General features: G+C 36.4%; 2 protein-coding genes, 1 long non-coding RNA gene and 6 other non-coding genes across 11 annotated transcripts in view; 1 reads left to right on the top strand and 8 right to left on the bottom strand.

Moving 5' to 3' along the window:
* LOC139983544 (uncharacterized) overlaps positions 1-19,345 on the top strand; it is a 52,376-nt gene that overhangs the window by 9,100 nt on the left and 23,931 nt on the right. The window lies entirely within an intron of this gene.
* The window catches only part of LOC139983537 (uncharacterized), a 66,908-nt gene that overhangs the window by 33,986 nt on the left and 13,577 nt on the right, over positions 1-19,345 (bottom strand). Inside the window, exons 1-3 of one of the 2 annotated variants that reach the window (XM_071997158.1) lie at positions 15,724-15,768; positions 3,121-3,264; positions 2,537-2,549 (exon numbers count right to left, since the gene is read on the bottom strand). The exons of the other annotated variant lie outside the window; for it this stretch is intronic. Of the exons in view, the coding sequence (XP_071853259.1) occupies positions 2,537-2,549; positions 3,121-3,204 (97 nt within the window). The 5' untranslated portion in view covers positions 3,205-3,264; positions 15,724-15,768. Of the gene's footprint in view, positions 1-2,536; positions 2,550-3,120; positions 3,265-15,723; positions 15,769-19,345 lie in introns of those variants that run through there. 2 annotated transcript variants of the gene reach the window in all.
* Trnap-agg (transfer RNA proline (anticodon AGG)) lies at positions 3,821-3,892 on the bottom strand. The gene has a single exon. It is a non-coding gene; the product is annotated as a tRNA-Pro (tRNA).
* Positions 4,677-4,748, bottom strand: Trnap-agg (transfer RNA proline (anticodon AGG)). Its single transcript has one exon. It is a non-coding gene; the product is annotated as a tRNA-Pro (tRNA).
* Positions 5,534-5,605, bottom strand: Trnap-agg (transfer RNA proline (anticodon AGG)). Its single transcript has one exon. It is a non-coding gene; the product is annotated as a tRNA-Pro (tRNA).
* On the bottom strand, positions 6,109-10,938 carry LOC139983486 (uncharacterized). 2 transcript variants are annotated; one of them, XR_011798714.1, is made up of 4 exons: positions 10,784-10,938; positions 9,528-9,678; positions 8,817-8,938; positions 6,109-7,996 (listed from the first exon to the last, which is right to left on the bottom strand). It is a non-coding gene; the product is annotated as an uncharacterized lncRNA (long non-coding RNA). The 2 variants fall into 2 exon arrangements; XR_011798715.1 differs by having other exon boundaries at positions 10,823-10,921.
* Trnap-agg (transfer RNA proline (anticodon AGG)) lies at positions 11,597-11,668 on the bottom strand. Its single transcript has one exon. It is a non-coding gene; the product is annotated as a tRNA-Pro (tRNA).
* Positions 12,450-12,521, bottom strand: Trnap-agg (transfer RNA proline (anticodon AGG)). Its single transcript has one exon. It is a non-coding gene; the product is annotated as a tRNA-Pro (tRNA).
* Trnap-agg (transfer RNA proline (anticodon AGG)) lies at positions 13,609-13,680 on the bottom strand. The gene has a single exon. It is a non-coding gene; the product is annotated as a tRNA-Pro (tRNA).

The following is a 19,345-nucleotide window of genomic DNA, read 5'->3' as shown; positions in this document are numbered from 1 at the left end:
TAGACATTAAATTTAAATTCCTTCTCTAAAAAAAAAATGAATTTGAGTCAATAATGAAGCGGATCAAATTGACACAAAATAATGCCAGTTCACGGAACAAATCAATAAAACATCTATAGAAATGCATCAGATAAGGTCGTAAAGCATTCTCCTCTGGTCATAAAGGCAGGCAATATTGCAAGGAATTCTAAGTTTGGGATGCACCGACAGCAATTTAACAAGGAAAAAACACTCCTGGCCTGTCAATTGTGACGTTTGTCTCGCAAATATGATGCTGGGACAGATGGACGCGGCGTAGATCTCTGCCATTGAAAAGTGCGGCATGGTATTTCTCTTCTGAATCTGGATACGGGCCGACTAAAAAAAGATTTACAAAGGAACACATCTTCAAGTAAAAGCAAAGTTTTATAAGTCGGGCTAGTTCTTCTTGTAGTACTTTCTTCAATTTACATTGTCTTATTTGAGTAGACCCATTGTCATATTTGTTTCTCTTTATTTTCATCAATCCATACCAAAACTACTAGGCGTCGGGCTTTTTTTATAAAGATAAAACTTAAAGTCGTTGGAAACATAATTTTACGGATAACAACAACACATCGATCAGCGATTTCATAACAAAAATTCATGCTTTGATGGGTGAATATATTACAAAACATTTTACATCTTTCAAGCAAAATTAATTTATTATTTTCTGCGGTAAAATTGGGGAAAAGAATCACTTAACTGACATTGGTAATGAATCATTAAAACATCATTAATGCGTGATGATCATGAATTCTTAATACAGTATTCATGCGTGGTGATAATGAATTATTAATATAATATTAATGCGTGATGATGGTTACTACGATACTTTGTACGGAACTACCAAACACGTCTAGGCACGTTTACGATACTGTTTCCCGCTATGTCCGCAGTCGTGACCGTATCTGGCCTCTTCAGTCTCGACTCTACTTCTTCCCTGATAGGCAGGGCGTGCCCGAATTGGTCGACGCTGAGCGACCATTTTCTCTCTACCTGCTCTCTCAGATTTCCATTGACTAATACTTCGGAAAGGAGGATGGTTCATATTCCTGTGGTTGATTTTATCATCATCGTCATCCTCGCCGTCGTCATTACCGTGGTTTGGACGGCCGTCATGATCTTCAGAACTGTCGTCTGTATCGTCATCACCTCCGTGGTGTGGACGGCCGTCATGATCTTCAGAAGTGTCGTCTGTATCGTCATCATCTCCGTGGTGTGGACGGCCGTCATGATCTTCAGAAGTGTCGTTTGTATCGCCATCATCTCCGGGGTGTGGACGGCCGTCATGATCTTCAGAAGTGTCGTCTGTATCGTCATCATCTCCGTGGTGTGGACGGCCGTCATGATCTTCAGAAGTGTCGTCTGTATCGTCATCATCTCCGTGGTCGTCATGTCCGTCTTCGGGTCTTCCAATCAGAGGAGGTCGCGTTCTTTCTGTAGGTTCAGGTCGGCCGTGGTCGCCATCATCTGGGCGTCCATCGCCAGTAGGATCGATTGGATGATCTCCATGGTGACCGTCATGATGCCCTGGATGATCGCCATGGTGACCGTCATGGTCCCCGGGATGATCGCCATGGTGACCGTCATGATCTCCAGGTCGACTTTTGCCGTCTTCCCATTCGTAGTCATCATCTGGTCTGTCGTAAATGACGTCACCACCTTCTGGCATTTCTAGAGCGGTCAGGTAAGAGAATATATATAAATATATCTAGTTATAGTTATGGTAGTAATCTCGTTTCGTAAAGAAAACATCAGCTGAAGGTTTTAAGTCTTTGCTTTAAGATTTGGTATTTTAATATGTAATTAAGAAAGTTAAAACAGAAATGTTATCTGAAAACAGGAAAACTTAAGACAAGTTTCGGCCTTTTGAGACCGTTGGGTAGTGTATGAGGGGAGGGTACGGCGGTCAGGTCTAAATTTGCCTAAAACCGCCTACTTCTATGGTTGAGAAAAAAAAAAGTCTTGCAATTGCCATAGGCCTATGTTTTGTACATATTATGGAACCAACACATGATGGTATGCAATCGGCAGTGTACGAAAAATAACTGTGCTTTAAAGATTCTTATATATTTCGGTGTAACATTAAACAAGACCAAGTGTGGTTTCTGATGTGTGCCTGTAGATTGTGGCATTACAGGATCGTTTACATATCTAGTTTAGGGATGCATATTATCACTGATACACAGTTGCGTCGAATGCCAGGTCCGGCCGGTACCGAGGGAAAAAAATATTCACTGGGCCCGCCGCTTCTTGAAGTCTTCATTTTTTTCTTAATGAAAGTTATGAGCAACTGTTACTTCCCAGGATGCAATGAAATACCTCGGCTGATTCCCACCGGCCCCTCCTCCTTTCCCGTTCAGACCCTTTTAGTTGCGCTCCTATATTCAAGTTTACACTTCAAGTAGATAGCTTGTTCCCGTTGCTGAAGACCACTTTCGTTGTAAGAGCTGAGTCATTTTTCGTATATCTTCCTCAATGTGTGTACTACTAAAGATTACTGCAAAATTCTTACCTGGTTTGCAACCCTGTAAACAAAGAAATAAATATAAAATTAGTGAGATATTAAATCATATGAATATTAAATATCTTAAAAGGAAAACAAAGCAGTAATAAAATCACGTTGAAGACCATATCATTCTATATGATGTACAATAATATAGATGTGTTTTTGTCTTCTTGTTTAGTTAGGAGTGGGAATCCAGGTAAAGAAATTATGCATGTTCTCGTGCGGTTTCTTGTGTATTGCTCTGTTACCGTGGTAACCAGCGAAATCACTACGTATATAGAAAGATAAGCATATATTCCGGAATGACTATCGAAATAGCGCGGACAAGAAACCATCGGTAAAAGTGAGATTTGTCGGAGCAAAACGTCTTAACTATCTCATACACCTTGTTGTGGGACAAAACTATGTTTGCATCTCTTGTTTAGTAAAAAAAAAAAAAACGGGGGAATAAGAAGTTTCGAAGAGGGGCAAAATGGCCCCCTGGGTCCCACTCCCTTGATCCACCTCTGAGTTAAGCACAAGAAAATGTATGGCACTACAATAAACTTCGGCCACCCGCCGAAAGATACTCTTTTCTGGGAGATTCTCACCTCTTCCCATCGAACTGCGTACGTAATACCGACTGCAATTCCCACGATGACAAGAAGGAACAGGAAGACACCCAGTAATCTCATGCCAGTACATCCTTTGCGCTCTCTTACGACAGTGTCGTACTTCGGAGGCAGTGGTTGTACCTGTTGGCATTATATATAATGGAAGATGGAAGAATCGAATAAAAGAAAAAAGTTAGGAAGCTAAGAACGACTTCGTTTGCTACGTTCAAGAGGAACTACCAGCAAACAATATAAAATTGAAAATAAAATAGGAAGATAAAACAAGGGAATTGAACCGGTGACCTCTCGCACCCAAAGCGAGAATCATGCCACTAGACCAACAGGCCGCTGATGTAATAAAACGTATTCCAACCAGTGCTAACACACATATCTTTTTTTTATTACATTCGTTGTATGCAGACTCAAATGAAATACTTTTTTTGGAAGAACATAAATAAAAATCAGAAAAGAGTAAACAAGCTTCCTCCCGTTTGTTAAAATACAATCTACTACAAAACTAAAGGATACAATTTGAGACGTTTTCTATGAGCATTGGAAGAAGTCGCATTATTGTAAAAAAAATAATCGCATCAAAGAAAAAATACTAAGAAAACGAAGAACGACTTCAGGCTACGTTAAATGAAGAACTACAAACAAACCATATAATATCGTAAAATAAAATAGAAAATTAAAACAAGGGCCTATCCGGGAATCGAACCCGGGACCTCTCGCACCCTAAGCGAGAATCATGCCACCAGACCAACAGGCCGCTGATGTAACAAAACTTATTCCAACCAGTGTAAACACATATATAGCTAAATTGCTATTTAATAACAACCTTTGTATGCAGACTCTAATGAAATACTTGTGTTGGAAGAACATAAATAAAATCAGAAAAGAGTAAACAAGCTTTAACCCTTTTGTGAAAATGCAATCTATTACCAAACTAAAGGATTAAACTCGAGACGATATTTATAAGCAGTGGAAAAAGTCGCACTATTGTAAAAAAAATCGCAAAAAAAGAAAAAAATACCTAGAAAACGAAGAACGACTTCGTTTGTTACGTCAAGAAGAACTACCAACAAACAATATAAAATTGAAAAATAAAAGAGGAAATTAAAACAAGGGCCTATCCGGGAATTGAAAATGGGACCTCTCGCACCCTAAGCGAGAATCATGCCACTAGACCAACAGGCCGCTGATGTAACAAAACTTATTCCAACCAGTGTAAACACATATATAGCTAAATTGCTATTTAATAACAACCTTTGTATGCAGACTCTAATGAAATACTTGTGTTGGAAGAACATAAATAAAATCAGAAAAGAGTAAACAAGCTTTAACCCTTTTGTGAAAATGCAATCTATTACCAAACTAAAGGATTAAACTCGAGACGATATTTATAAGCAGTGGAAAAAGTCGCACTATTATAAAAAAAATCGCAAAAAAAGAAAAAAATACCTAGAAAACGAAGAACGACTTCGTTTGTTACGTCAAGAAGAACTACCAACAAACAATATAAAATTGAAAAATAAAAGAGGAAATTAAAACAAGGGCCTATCCGGGAATCGAACCCGGGACCTCTCGCACCCTAAGCGAGAATCATGCCACTAGACCAACAGGCCGCTGATGTAACAAAACTTATTCCAACCAGTGTAAACACATATATAGCTAAATTGCTATTTAATAACAACCTTTGTATGCAGACTCTAATGAAATACTTGTGTTGGAAGAACATAAATAAAATCAGAAAAGAGTAAACAAGCTTTAACCCTTTTGTGAAAATGCAATCTATTACCAAACTAAAGGATTAAACTCGAGACGATATTTATAAGCAGTGGAAAAAGTCGCACTATTATAAAAAAAATCGCAAAAAAAGAAAAAAATACCTAGAAAACGAAGAACGACTTCGTTTGTTACGTCAAGAAGAACTACCAACAAACAATATAAAATTGAAAAATAAAAGAGGAAATTAAAACAAGGGCCTATCCGGGAATTGAAAATGGGACCTCTCGCACCCTAAGCGAGAATCATGCCACTAGACCAACATGCCGCTGATGTAATAAAACGTATTTAACCAGTGCTAACATATGTAGCTATATTGTTTGTTTTTTTAACATTCGTTGAATGCAGACTCAAATGAAATACTTATGTTGGAAGAGCATAAATAAAAATCAGAAAAGAGTAAACAAGCTTTAACTCTTTTGTGAAAATACAATCTACTACAAAACTAAAGGATACAATTTGAGACGTTTTCTATGAGCATTGGAAGAAGTCGCATTATTGTAAAAAAAATAATCGCATCAAAGAAAAAATACTAAGAAAACGAAGAACGACTTCAGGCTACGTTAAATGAAGAACTACAAACAAACCATATAATATCGTAAAATAAAATAGAAAATTAAAACAAGGGCCTATCAGGGAATCGAACCCGGGACCTCTCGCACCCTAAGCGAGAATCATGCCACCAGACCAACAGGCCGCTGATGTACTCTCTTAAATTTATAGACTGAAATTTCAGTCTAATAGACTGAAATTTCAGTCTAAGAGCGGACGAACTGAGGGACCAGTTGCTTCAGACTGAAATTCAGTCTAAGGAAGGACTGAAAATTTTCAGTCTGTAAAACGACTGATTTTTAGTCTAGCTAGACTTAATGATTTCAGTGTAACAGGACTGGAATTTACCCTTTCTTAGACTGAAATTAAGCCAAATTAGATTAGAATCCAGCCTATAAGGTTTAAATTATTTTATTCAATTAGACTTTAAAAAAAAAGTGGCTAGACAGAATATCGTCATTTTATAGTTTTAATTCAGGGATTAATAGTCCAATATGCCAGTCAAAAAACTGCCCAAAGGCACTAAATTGGGACGATTACAGTCGCCCTCCAGGCAGGTTAAAGGAAATTTCCCCGTAAAATTGTAAAAATTCCTAAATGGAGTATAATTTTAGAAACAACTGGTTAAAAAAGCAGGTTGATAGTTACATATTTTTAAATTAGATTTTGCTTTACAATATACAATAAAACAATAATTCATGGGAACATTCCACTAACTATGGAAATAAGAAAACAAAACACCTGTTAAAAGTTTAAAAACTGTATTAAAACTGTCTTTATTTATTTTCTTGGATACATTTAAGAAATATAACAAAAATAGTACAAAAGTTAAATTTGTTTGCTTGGGTTTTATTTATGATATCTTAGGTCTAAATACTGGTTATTTACCTAAACTACAAAAATAAATTAAATGTAAAGTTTTAGTTATGAAATATTCCAAAAATTAAAGTTGCAATTCCGGTGCCGACGATTTGACATGCAAACTCTATAAATGTGGTCAAGTTTACCAGAAATTTCTAATTTGACCATAACTAATTTATTTTGTGTCCTAAAAATTTAAGGATTGAAACATTTATTTTTATAGTTTTATTTAGTTTTAATTTAGTTTTTATTTAGATTCATACCTTTAAGTGAAACCCATGTGCAGCAGTTGCTGCAAATATAATAATAACCAGAACCAATTATGACAGGGAAAGTTCGTTTATCCTACAGATATCGATATAAAGAATATTAAAATGTAAAACTAAAATTGTACTTCAAGAAAAAATAATGGCAAAGGCCACTTGGAAAGTGACCAACAATGAACGGATGCTGACATAGGCCATTTGGAAAGTGACCGACAATGGACGGATACTGGCAAAGGCCATTTGGAAAGTGACCGACAATGGACGGATACTGGCATAGGCCAATTGGAAAGTGACCGACACTGGACGAATACTGGAAAAGGCCACTTGGAAAGTGACCGACAATGAACGGATTACAATTGACGGATAACAGATTACACTCAACTTATGTACAGAGAAGGCAAGTTCCTAAATAAAAAATAATGTATATTAACAACTGGAATATTTTTATATAGTGTCCTAAAAATCTAAGGCTTGAAACATTAATTGTTATGTTTTAATTTAAATTCATACTTTTAAGTGAAACCCATGTGCAGCAGTTGTAGCAAATATAATAATAACCCGAACCAATTATGACAGGGCAAGTTCTTTATTATACAGATATTGGTATAACGAAATTTAAAATATTAAACTAAATTGTACTTAAAGAAAAAATAATGGCAAAGGCCACTTGGAAAGTGACCAACAATGAACGGATGCTGGCATAGGCGACTTGGAAAGTGACCGACAATGGACGGATACTGGAAAAGGCCATTTGGCCAAGCCCTTCTTCCAAGCTCCAGCCTCTTGTCACCCCAACATTTTTTATACTCCCAACCTCTCCACCTACCCTTCAGGGTTTTCATTTCTGCTGCTTATTCCCAACCCCATCTCTTACCAGCCCACACCATTCTGACACTCGTTTCTCATAATTGAACCATTTTTGGAAACTGACTGACCCGACAATGGATGGATTACAATTCAGAATTGTACCAAACTAAGTTATAATACCGATAGTACTGGTGTTTAAATAAACAAAACAATTGTTTACATGACACAACATCAAAATGAAAATACAGCATACAAATAAACACTTGCAACACCACTCTAAAAAGCTACTTAGGAGAAATTAATTTAATGTTAGATGCCAAGCTACGCAATGGTGCCTTTACTGACGTAGCAGGAATCACTCCATATAAAAAGGCAGCTAAGAATTCACAGAATTGATGAAGTGCCAAAGCATAATGCACATTAAATGTGTAATGTGCTTTAAATAATCTATCCACTTGTTACTTGTTCCTGCAGGAATTGGAATTCTATCCGCCAAAAATAAAGAACTGTGACGGATTTTGGGCAGGTCCGAGTGAAAGTATGTACAGTTGTACATACTTTCCATCTATTCCGGCAGCGGTAGCATCAATGCTGGTGTCAAGCTAGAGAGAAATGACAAAAAAATATGTATATTTTACACCGTACTATTAAATTAACATCTGAACATTAGGCAAACTGCCAATCTAAATATTCCATGAGACTTCCAGTTTATTCATACGAGAATAAAATTTTACATAAACTAAACTTCTTACATGATCTCCCTAGAATGTCACTAAAAATTCACAAACCTTTGACAGACAACTTTACAAAATTTGGTTATTACAAACCCTGGACAGACTGGCAGAGTGTACCTTCAGTATCAATAATTGTACATCTCAGACACCTGAAGGGTTCATAAGTCAACCGTTTTTCCATCTCTATCTTTGTTATTCCTTACTAAAAATGGCATATATATTGGTTGGCTTTACATTTAAAAATATTATGTCACTTTACTACAATTGTGACCACAATGGGCATTCTCCCCCAAACACCCCTATTAAATTCCCTTTTTGCCGGTTTTCCGCCTTGCTCCACGTTCTTGTCAGTATCGCTGCCGATCAGACAGTGCTGAATAAATTATTCCTGCTTTACATTGCCATAATAAGTGTTTTTTCCTACTCTATACAAGTCACTTCCATTGAGCCATGATGATTATAGAGCCAGTGCCTATACCATTCAGTAGCGCCAATGGAAAAGAGCCATAAGACCCAGTGGATATGATGCTAACCTTAATATACACCAGACAAACTTTTTTCCACATAACAAGCCAATTTTTGTTTAGCCAAGCAAATTTTGTAAAACCAAAACTTTTCCACTAAACGCAGGGGTGTTTATATAGCATTGAGCAAGGGAATGAACGGTATATTGTCATAAAATACTCACAGGTTTGTTCTGAAGGAAGTACAACAGTGCCCCTGCTCTGCTAGTGGACTGCTGCTTCTGCTTTAACATAGTCACTGACCTGTGCAGTATATATATAAATGTATATAAAGCACACATATCCTCTGAAAAGAAAATTGAGTTTGAAGTTTTAAACATAACCTCCAAGGCATAGTATGTGGCTAATTAAATGCAATAAATCATAGAACAAGTAAATGTGAACAAATGGCACATTCCATAAATAACCTTTTTGAATATAATCCAGATAAGTTATACATCCAAATAAATAATTCTGTATTTTCACAAACTATAAAGTTATTGATAAATTGATTTTTTAAAGTTATGGTTCATTGAATTTTGGATGACAATCTGCTCAAATTAAATTGTGTCATATTTCTAATCGTAAACAGGAAAAAATGTTTATAGTACTTTAAGTGCTTGATTTCAAAGAATATTCACAGAAAATTTAACTATGATGTTTATTATTGCCTATATGGTAATAAGAAAAAATAAGAACAATTAAGTTTTCGGTCTTAATTTTAAACCTTTATCTATCAAGCTGCCACAATTTGCCCAAATTGAGAAAAAGAATAAAATTTAGAACTTTCCAGCCTCTTACCAAGGGTTAATGCCCAAAACGTTATTGATTGGTTAGCTAGAAAAAGGCATACAAAGAAAACTTTGAAATATGATAGCTATACTAATTTAACTTACTACTATCAGTTTCCTCAAAAGCATCAATCATATTTGCGATAGCTGGTGAGGTTTTCTTTCTCACTTCTATGATGCGTTCTCTATATCCATCCCACTTTGTGATGAAGTTATCCCTGGATTCGGCAAACATTAATCGAAACTCCTCATTTATCTGAAAGAAATGTAAACATTTTATTACTGCAAATCAGAATGCTAGGAGAGTTTTCTAGTATCACAATTATGAAACTTACTACATCAGATCTGAATTTTGCTTCTTCAGTTATCTTTTGACTGAAAAGAAGGTTATGATTATTAGAAATGCTTGATATAGCGCATTATACGTAAACCGGTCTCAATGCCCTTTACAATGGAAAAATGCGAAGCTAGCCTACAGATAACATACTTAACTGGCTGCAAAGCACATCTACCTGCAATAAAGCTACTGAAAAATCGCTGGCACAGGATTCAAACCTGCAACCTTCAGCATCTCAGTCTGGTGCTCTACCAACTGAGCTAACCCGTAAAAGGGCCAGCGGCCTGTCATGGACGATTTGATTACCCACGCCCCACTGGCTTGAATTAGCCAATAATGTCCAACACTCCTATTTTAGATGGGTATGGAAATGTGTTATTATTTTTGTTTGCTACTAATAGATGTGTTAGGCATTTATCTGAAACATATTCAAAGAAAAAGAAAGCATTTCAGTACTTTTCTTTTAAATTACAATTAAAGAAGTGAAAAATCTAGTATTTCTCCATTGACTGTAATGATAAGTGACCCCACGAAGTGACCAAGTAGAAACCATACTGAGCCCTATAGCACCAGTGCCTAACGGCCGGGTAAATAGCCAATGCCTTTTCACTTAGGCTAAGTAAACTTGTATGCGCAGCCTGCAGGGTAGGAATAAATTTTCTTCAAAAAAAAATCATTTATTAAGGACTAACGTTAGGGGCCTAACGTTAGGCTAAGCCTTGTTTTTTCGTTTTAACCGGTACCTATTAATTTCAGTTGGCACACTCTGAATAGGCTTGCCTAATTTAGTAATAATTAGTAAAATATCACTAGGCCTAGGCCAACACTAAATTACTCGTAACCAGTGACACAATAGACGTACATGTACGACAGTCTGACAGTACAGTGTATACCGGGCCATTGTATAACTATACTAGGCTATAGCCAACTGTACTACTACTGTACTAGGCATAGCATTGTTCATGTTAACGCTATGACTGCGTATGAGTATGAATCGATTAAAAACGGCCTGTTTTAATATTACCTTCGAGCAATGATATTACTTCTTCTGCATATCCTTTACCTGCCAAACACGTTCTCAATGTTTCTGCCATTCTTATACCCTCGTGGAAAGCTTAAAAAGGTTAGTTTTTACACATAAAACGAAGCGTAAACTCTCTCGGTATTCAAGGTAAGTTCAGCTAAGATGGCGAGTCGATTCAACGTTCGTACGTACCTACGTACGCGGCCGGGCATATGTAGATTAGGATACGTCATTAATTTGGACAGACCGGATTGGTTTAACTGTTCAGTCTTCGCATGGACTGAAATTAAAATGAGCACGTGACAAAATACAATGATTTTATTGGGTATTGCATTCAGTCTATTGTAGGCTGAATTACGTTCGGAAACAATTCCAGTCTTAGCGTCTGGAAATCGGTCTTATGGACTGAAATAAATTTCAGTCGAACCTTAGACTGAATTTTTCAGTCTTCAAATTTAAGAGAGTAACAAAACTTATTCCAACCAGTGTAAACACATATATAGCTAAATTGCTATTTAATAACAACCTTTGTATGCAGACTCTAATGAAATACTTGTGTTGGAAGAACATAAATAAAATCAGAAAAGAGTAAACAAGCTTTAACCCTTTTGTGAAAATGCAATCTATTACCAAACTAAAGGATTAAACTCGAGACGATATTTATAAGCAGTGGAAAAAGTCGCACTATTATAAAAAAAATCGCAAAAAAAGAAAAAAATACCTAGAAAACGAAGAACGACTTCGTTTGTTACGTCAAGAAGAACTACCAACAAACAATATAAAATTGAAAAATAAAAGAGGAAATTAAAACAAGGGCCTATCCGGGAATCGAACCCGGGACCTCTCGCACCCTAAGCGAGAATCATGCCACTAGACCAACAGGCCGCTGATGTAACAAAACTTATTCCAACCAGTGTAAACACATATATAGCTAAATTGCTATTTAATAACAACCTTTGTATGCAGATTCTAATGAAATACTTGTGTTGGAAGAACATAAATAAAATCAGAAAAGAGTAAACAAGCTTTAACCCTTTTGTGAAAATGCAGTCTATTACCAAACTAAAGGATTAAACTCGAGACGATATTTATAAGCAGTGGAAAAAGTCGCACTATTATAAAAAAAAATCGCAAAAAAAGAAAAAAATACCTAGAAAACGAAGAACGACTTCGTTTGTTACGTCAAGAAGAACTACCAACAAACAATATAAAATTGAAAAATAAAAGAGGAAATTAAAACAAGGGCCTATCCGGGAATTGAAAATGGGACCTCTCGCACCCTAAGCGAGAATCATGCCACTAGACCAACATGCCGCTGATGTAATAAAACGTATTTAACCAGTGCTAACATATGTAGCTATATTGTTTGTTTTTATAACATTCGTTGAATGCAGACTCAAATGAAATACTTATGTTGGAAGAGCATAAATAAAAATCAGAAAAGAGTAAACAAGCTTTAACTCTTTTGTGAAAATACAATCTACTACAAAACTAAAGGATAAAATTTGAGACGTTATCTATGAGCATTGGAATGAGTCGCATTATTGTTAAAAAATCGCATAAAGAAAAAATACTAAGAAAACGAAGAACGACTTCAGGCTACGTTAAATGAAGAACTACAAACAAACCAAATAATATCGTAAAATAAAATAGAAAATTAAAACAAGGGCCTATCCGGGAATCGAACCCGGGACCTCTCGCACCCTAAGCGAGAATCATGCCACTAGACCAACAGGCCGCTGGTGTAATAACACGTATTCAACCAGTGCTAACATATATAGCTATATTGTTTTGTTTTAACATTCGTTGTATGCAGACTCAAATGAATTATTTGTGTTTGAAGAACGTTTGATTTGATTTGATTTATTTGTTTTTCATGTGTAAATTTACAGTGTGAAGGAAGTCTTCTAAACAGCGTACAACAGCTTAACAAAGTAGAAGACTTCCTGTATAAAGAAAAGAAGAAAAGTGTTTACATATCAATACAAAATAGAATAATTCGACAATCAAAGAATACTATATGGTAATAATATGTACAATAATAATTTGTTATCGTGCCAATGAATGGATGACTTATTAATAACTAGATATTACGTTTTTGGTTAGATGCTTTTTGAATATTTTACTAATATTTAACATCAATATAATCAGAAAATAGTAACACCGTTAAACCCGTTTGTGAAAATACAATCTACTACGAAACTAAATGATAAAACTTGAGACGTTATCTAAAATATCAGTGGAAAAAGTCGCCCTGTTGTGAACAATTCGCGTAAAAGACATATAACTTTGAAAACGAAGAATTAACGACTACATTTGTTATGTTAATGAAGAACTGTATAGAATTGAATTGATATGAATTGAACCATATAGAATTGAAAAAAATAGGAAATTATACAAGGGCCTATCCGGGAATCGGCCCCGGGACCTCTCGCACCCAAAGCGAGAATCATGCCACTAGACCAACAGGCCGCTGATGTAACAAAACTTATTCCAACCAGTGTAAACACATATATAGCTAAATTGCTATTTAATAACATCCTTTGTATGCAGATTCTAATGAAATACTTGTGTTGGAAGAACATAAATAAAATCAGAAAAAAGTAAACAAGCTTTAACCCTTTTGTGAAAATGCAATCTATTACCAAACTAAAGGATTAAACTTGAGACGATATTTATAAGCAGTGGAAAAAGTCGCACTGTTGTAAAAAAATCGCATAAAAGAAATAAATACTTAGAAAACGAAGAACGATTTCGTTTGTTACGTCAAGAAGAACTACCAACAAACAATATTAATTGAAATATAAAAGAGGAAATTAAAACAAGGGCCTATCCGGGAATTGAACACGGGACCTCTCGCACCCTAAGCGAGAATCATGCCACTAGACCAACAGGCCGCTGATGTAATAAAACGTATTTAACCAGTGCTAACATATACAGCTATATTGTTTTTTTTTAACATTCGTTGAATGCAGACTCAAATGAAATACTTATGTTGGAAGAGCATAAATAAAAATCAGAAAATTGTAACAAGCTTTAACTCTTTTGTGAAAATACAATCTACTACAAAACTAAGGTATCAAACTTGAAACGTTATCCAAAAAAAGCATTTATTCTCTTTGATTTCCCTAATTTGTAGAAATAATCAACATATATCTGACTTTGTCCCGTATAAGTCTCAAGCTAATAGTAACAATTCATATATATATATACATATATATATATATATATATACACGAAAGCCATTGGGCTTTCGCATATATGTATATATATATATGTATATGAATATATATATATACGAAAGCCATTGGGCCAAGGGCGGCGGAACCGGGGGGCACAGGGGGCACGTGCCCCCCCCCCCCACTTTTCCTCAGGTTAAAAATGTGCCCTTTTTCTACATAAAAATTGAGGTGTCTCAAGTCAGCAAGAGGCCAGGGAACCAGAATGAACAATCGGGAAGGGCCGTTTTCGGCCATCTGAGGGCATTGTAAAACCAAAAATGTTCTTGTACGCTCCGCGCCAACCTATGGTGGCGCTCCGCTCAGATAGCCGTGCATACAACTTTGCTAATCCTGGCTATGCCCCTGACTTTTAATGAATTTCTGTGGGTCAAACTCAAAGCCTTTTCGAATGGAAACAATTTTTTTAAAGATATTAACAAGGAATAAAGTCTAATTCGGAAGATTCCTACATTAGCAACTAACATGATTTCACATGATAGTATGCATATTTTCCTTTGGGGGGGGGGGGAGGCGTTGATGGAGTGCTGTGTATACACAAATAAGATAAGAGTTATAAAGGGTACTAAATATAAGGCTGCATCAGTCCAATCGAATTTCTGCAAAGTGCCCTTTGATGTCGGTGCCCCCCCCCCCCCAGATTAAAAATGCTTCCGCCGCCCTTGCATTGGGCTGGCCGACTCCTATTGCATCAAACTAAAGGATGCAAACGTGAAGTAATATCAATATAATATCAATAGACTAAGAAACTATGGTTTGAGGGGGGAGCCACCCAATCTTTTTCTTGGATCTTTTGTAATGTTGATAATTACATTGACCATATACCGTAGTGGTTTCAGAGCTTCACAGTACTTAAACAAAGAACGACTTCGTTTGTAGCGAACTATGAACGATGTATTCCATGTAAGTATGAATTCCACACAGCAATTACAATAAGCTTAAACGGAGTGTCAAACACCAAAGTATTTAACATCTTCTCATAACAGTTCGACATGTACAGCTATGAGTCGCGCACATTAGAGAGGGCCTTTGTATTCATACTATATATATCAGTATATACAATGCCATATTTTACACTACGGATATGTGCGCCTGTGTGAACACTTACAGAAAAGACAATCTAACATTCAATGTTCGGGTTATGCCGGTGAACGTTTATATCCAGGTAGAGGAGGGCAGTGGGGGAGTGAGAAGGGGAGGGATTTTGAGCCTCGGGCCCCAGATGATGTTAATCTGACACTCACCTTGGTTTGGGGAAATATGATACTCTTTAAAGAAAAGCTTCCCAAGATAGAGCTTGGATGGACACAAAACCAACCAACCCAGACAATTTACCTGACCTACTGTCAACATCATTCTCCCTGACTGTTTGAGAGTAAATGAAACTTTTCTTAAGTAAGGTCACCCAGGAAAGAACCTGGGCACGAATACCAAACAACTCAACGACTGATTCGCTCTCAACCCCAGTCTCCATATATCGAGAATGAGTCTGTGTGATCATCGTCAAGGGAGTATCATGATTCCTTCGAAGGGGAACACAATGCTACACATGATCTTAGTCGAAGGCCGTACCGATGAAAATGATGCGCAATGAAAAAACAATATTCAAATCTAAACTCTACAAGCGTTATGATATGCCGCTATGAATGGACATTTACACACAAATACAGAAAGCTGTTACGAATAGTTGACTTTATACACCTCCACGTGGACGTACTATGTAGTATTGTCTCCATTTTTCAACTCTAAATTTGGAAGTTGTTGTTACCATTATCCATTGTGAATAACGCGATAGAGTAGAAGTATAAAGCTAACCGTGAATAAGACAATTGAGCCCTGAGAGATTGACAAATTCCCCCAACTAACGCAATGCGAAATCAGTTAGCTAATTGAGGGCTGGAAATGTGAATTCAAAGAGAGGTTTTATGCTGGCTGATTACGCTGGGGTCACCAGTTTCGCAGCAAGAAAAATAACTACGGTCAACTTGGTCGGTCCGTTGCAAAAAAAGTGCATAGGAAATAAAGGATCCATCCATCATTAAATGTATGTTAAGATCCTTCACAAATTACAAGTCAATGTAACGAAATAAAGGAAGGTGGCTCCGATAAAATAAAACGATGGCGGTCGGATGGGAACGTTTCCCAACTCGATGAGAATAATCCGATCGAAAGTAATAATATGGCTATTAATGTAGGCGATTAACGTAGTTGGTAGCTCGTCGTGTTGAGCGGTCGAAGTCGAAAGTCGAAGTGGTGTAAGTTTGAACTAGTCAGACTACAAGGGTAATTGAGGGCGCTATCAGTTGACGGAAACAGTAGCGGTGTCATATTACACCGCTACATAACCTCGCTGCTAGATGACGATATTTTACGAGTTTACACCGAAGGCCTTGTGCCCTTTAATCTAAAGAATATAATGTACATGTCTTCTCTATAGCATTGCACAAATGTAACTTGCCGGCCCAGTCAATACTGCTTGGTCGATTTCCTGTCCCTGGTTTGTCATTATTAAAACACATTATATGCCATAAACGTACACGGCCAACCATATAGGTACAATGATAACGTTACAAGTGCCTATGTTGCAAGAGCTGAATTAGTATTGATAACGCAAGGTCGTTGCGGATAAATACCATTCACGTTTCTTGCTTGCAACTTTCTGCAAGATGTTGTTAACTCAAATGCGTTCAAATGTTAGAGAATTTAGGATTTGTTTTAAAGAAGTGTGCTACTCAAGGAGATCTATTTTATTTACATGGCAGAATTAACTGTTCGCCCCCACAATTCTTTGCAAATCTTGGTCTGGATTTTTGCCTGCGTAGCAAACCTGTGAATTTGAGATATGCTATGAAGGGTGTATGTTGAGCTGGCATAAACCAGCCAACCATGTAGATAATGGAGCGGGCTAGTATTCCCAATATTGTAGCGCGCGTGCGCACTGCGCAGTACAATAATTACTGGAGGAAGAAGGCATTTATATTTCTACAGATCTCCGGTATCATCACCATCGAATAGTTTTTTATTTGGAAAGATATTTTGAGACGGTGCAAGTAGAAAGGTACGAGGATAGTAAACTCTCGTGGAAAGCAATACGTTTAGTCGGTACAGATCGACATGAGATGTGTTTTTATCTCAAAAGTAGGTTCTGAAATTATGTTGTTGAGTGTATAGGGTCTCGTTTGCACGAAAAGAACTATTAGATATACTTTGTTTTTATTATAGTCTGTATTCATACAGTTTAATGTATTGTATTAGTATATACTGATTTTAAATATGTGTCAAATTAGTGATCCTTACTACGCTGTTCTCCTAACTTGGGGGCAATTTAAGGAGTGAGAAGGGGATAGTGTGATGTTGGTAATCATGTATGTCGCCCTCTACTTCTTTAGACTACAAGTCACTGTTTTTAGCCACATGTGACAGTGGACAGTGACGTAAGTATTGCAGGTCACGTGACATCTGCTCACCAGCTCAGCTGAATCTGATCTCGAGACTTGTGAATCAGTTTTCGCTCCCGTTCTGAATCGTTCGTTTCGGTAGTAGCCCTGGCTCCGACCATTTTGGTCGTATGTGTATCTCTTTTGAATACGTCTTTTATACAATGTTGTACGTATCGTTATATGGGATTGAATGTCGGTATTGAGACCAAGTTAGTATAAATATATATATATATTATTATTATTATTATTCTTATTATTATTCTTATTCTTATTATTATTATTATTATTATTATTATTATTATTATTATTATTATTATTATTATTATTATTATTATTATTATTATTATTATTATTATTATTATTATTATTATTATCATTATTATTATTATTATTATTATTAGTGAAAACCAGAGAATTAAGATATGACTCATAATTGACAAATAAGGAGTAAGTTTTAGAAAATAAGTAAATGGATTTTCGTTACATTATATATATATATATTGACATATTTACAAACACTTAGATAAATTTACCAACTGTGAGCGGCTATGTGACAACAACTCATTCAAAATTAACGACTAAGCTCCCACTAAACTCCAGCTTAGGATCAAAGAAAGCCTACTTATCAATTGGGATAAACCTAATCTCAACAAACAGCTTGACTGTCCAGTGCTATCTTTGTTGAGTTAATTTAATTGTCCTTGTGTGTTATTGCTAGTGTACACTTGTTTGGTATTACTCGTTCATTTTGCGTTTGTAACCTGATGATGAAAGTCGCTACTTTCGAAACATGTCGTTCTTTTTGTATTAATTTTGGTAAATAGATGTATAAGTTAAAGTCTGTGGTGTTTCCAATTTTTTTAATATCGAGTTTTGTGCTAGGTAGACCATTTGGAATATTATCCACGATGTTGCACAAAAATATATTGGATTGCTATCCATTCCTCAGCTTCGTAAGCCCGTAAAACTATGCATCAAAGTCCGCAAAGCAGAACTGGACATTAATTTTCTCAGGAACTGCCGCCAGTTTGGCGTTTTTCCGAAGTTCTTATGCTTCACGATCCATCATGCGGACAATGTTGACGTCCTTTTAATCAGAAAGAGACTTTAAAGATTGCACTCAACAAACTTTGCAAGGAGAAAGCCACTCTTGCCAATCAGTTGGCAAAGGATATCCGAAATGTCCGACAAAAAGTGACTGGCCTCGATTGGTGTATTCTCAAGAAAGCAATCGACATTAATGTGGAACGAATTTCACGCAATTTCATCGCCGGACAGGCAAGTAGGTTTAAACGCTTTACTAGAAATTCAACACTTACTTTCCGTAGTCACGAAATCATTAAAAACTCCTCCTCTTACCAACTGAGCCAAGATGAAGAAATTGTCCTAAAATATGGACTCAGTTTTGGGATCCACCCACCCTTCCTAAGAAATCTGATGTTCTTACCAGCTTTGAACTCATCCACAAATTCGTAAAAAGTAATCTCAAGGATCCTGCAGACGCCGGAGTCGTCAAAACACATCTGGCTTACCTTCAAGCCCTCGACTACTGATATGAAGAAGTACAAGATTTTGAAGAACCTGAAAAGTGATTCAAGCATCGCCATTCTAAAACTTGACATAGGTAACGGAGTTGTTATTATAGATCGTCAAGCTTACAACGAGGGAATTAGCTCAATAATCAACGATGAAACAAGGTTCAAGAAAATAAAAATTGATCCAACGCTACGCAGAGAAGGACAGCTACAAAGATTTCTAAGAAAGCTCAAGGGCTCAGGGTTTTTCCCGGAGGACACTTACATGAACATTTACCCTACAGTATCTCATCCTGCCAGAATTTATGGACTGCCTAAAATTCACAAATGTACTAATAACAATTCATT

Source organism: Apostichopus japonicus, chromosome 16 (assembly GCF_037975245.1).
Source record: "Apostichopus japonicus isolate 1M-3 chromosome 16, ASM3797524v1, whole genome shotgun sequence".
Lineage (NCBI taxonomy): Eukaryota > Metazoa > Echinodermata > Holothuroidea > Aspidochirotida > Stichopodidae > Apostichopus > Apostichopus japonicus.
Note: the sequence above shows the minus strand (reverse complement) of the source record. Positions and strands in the feature narration are given on the sequence as shown.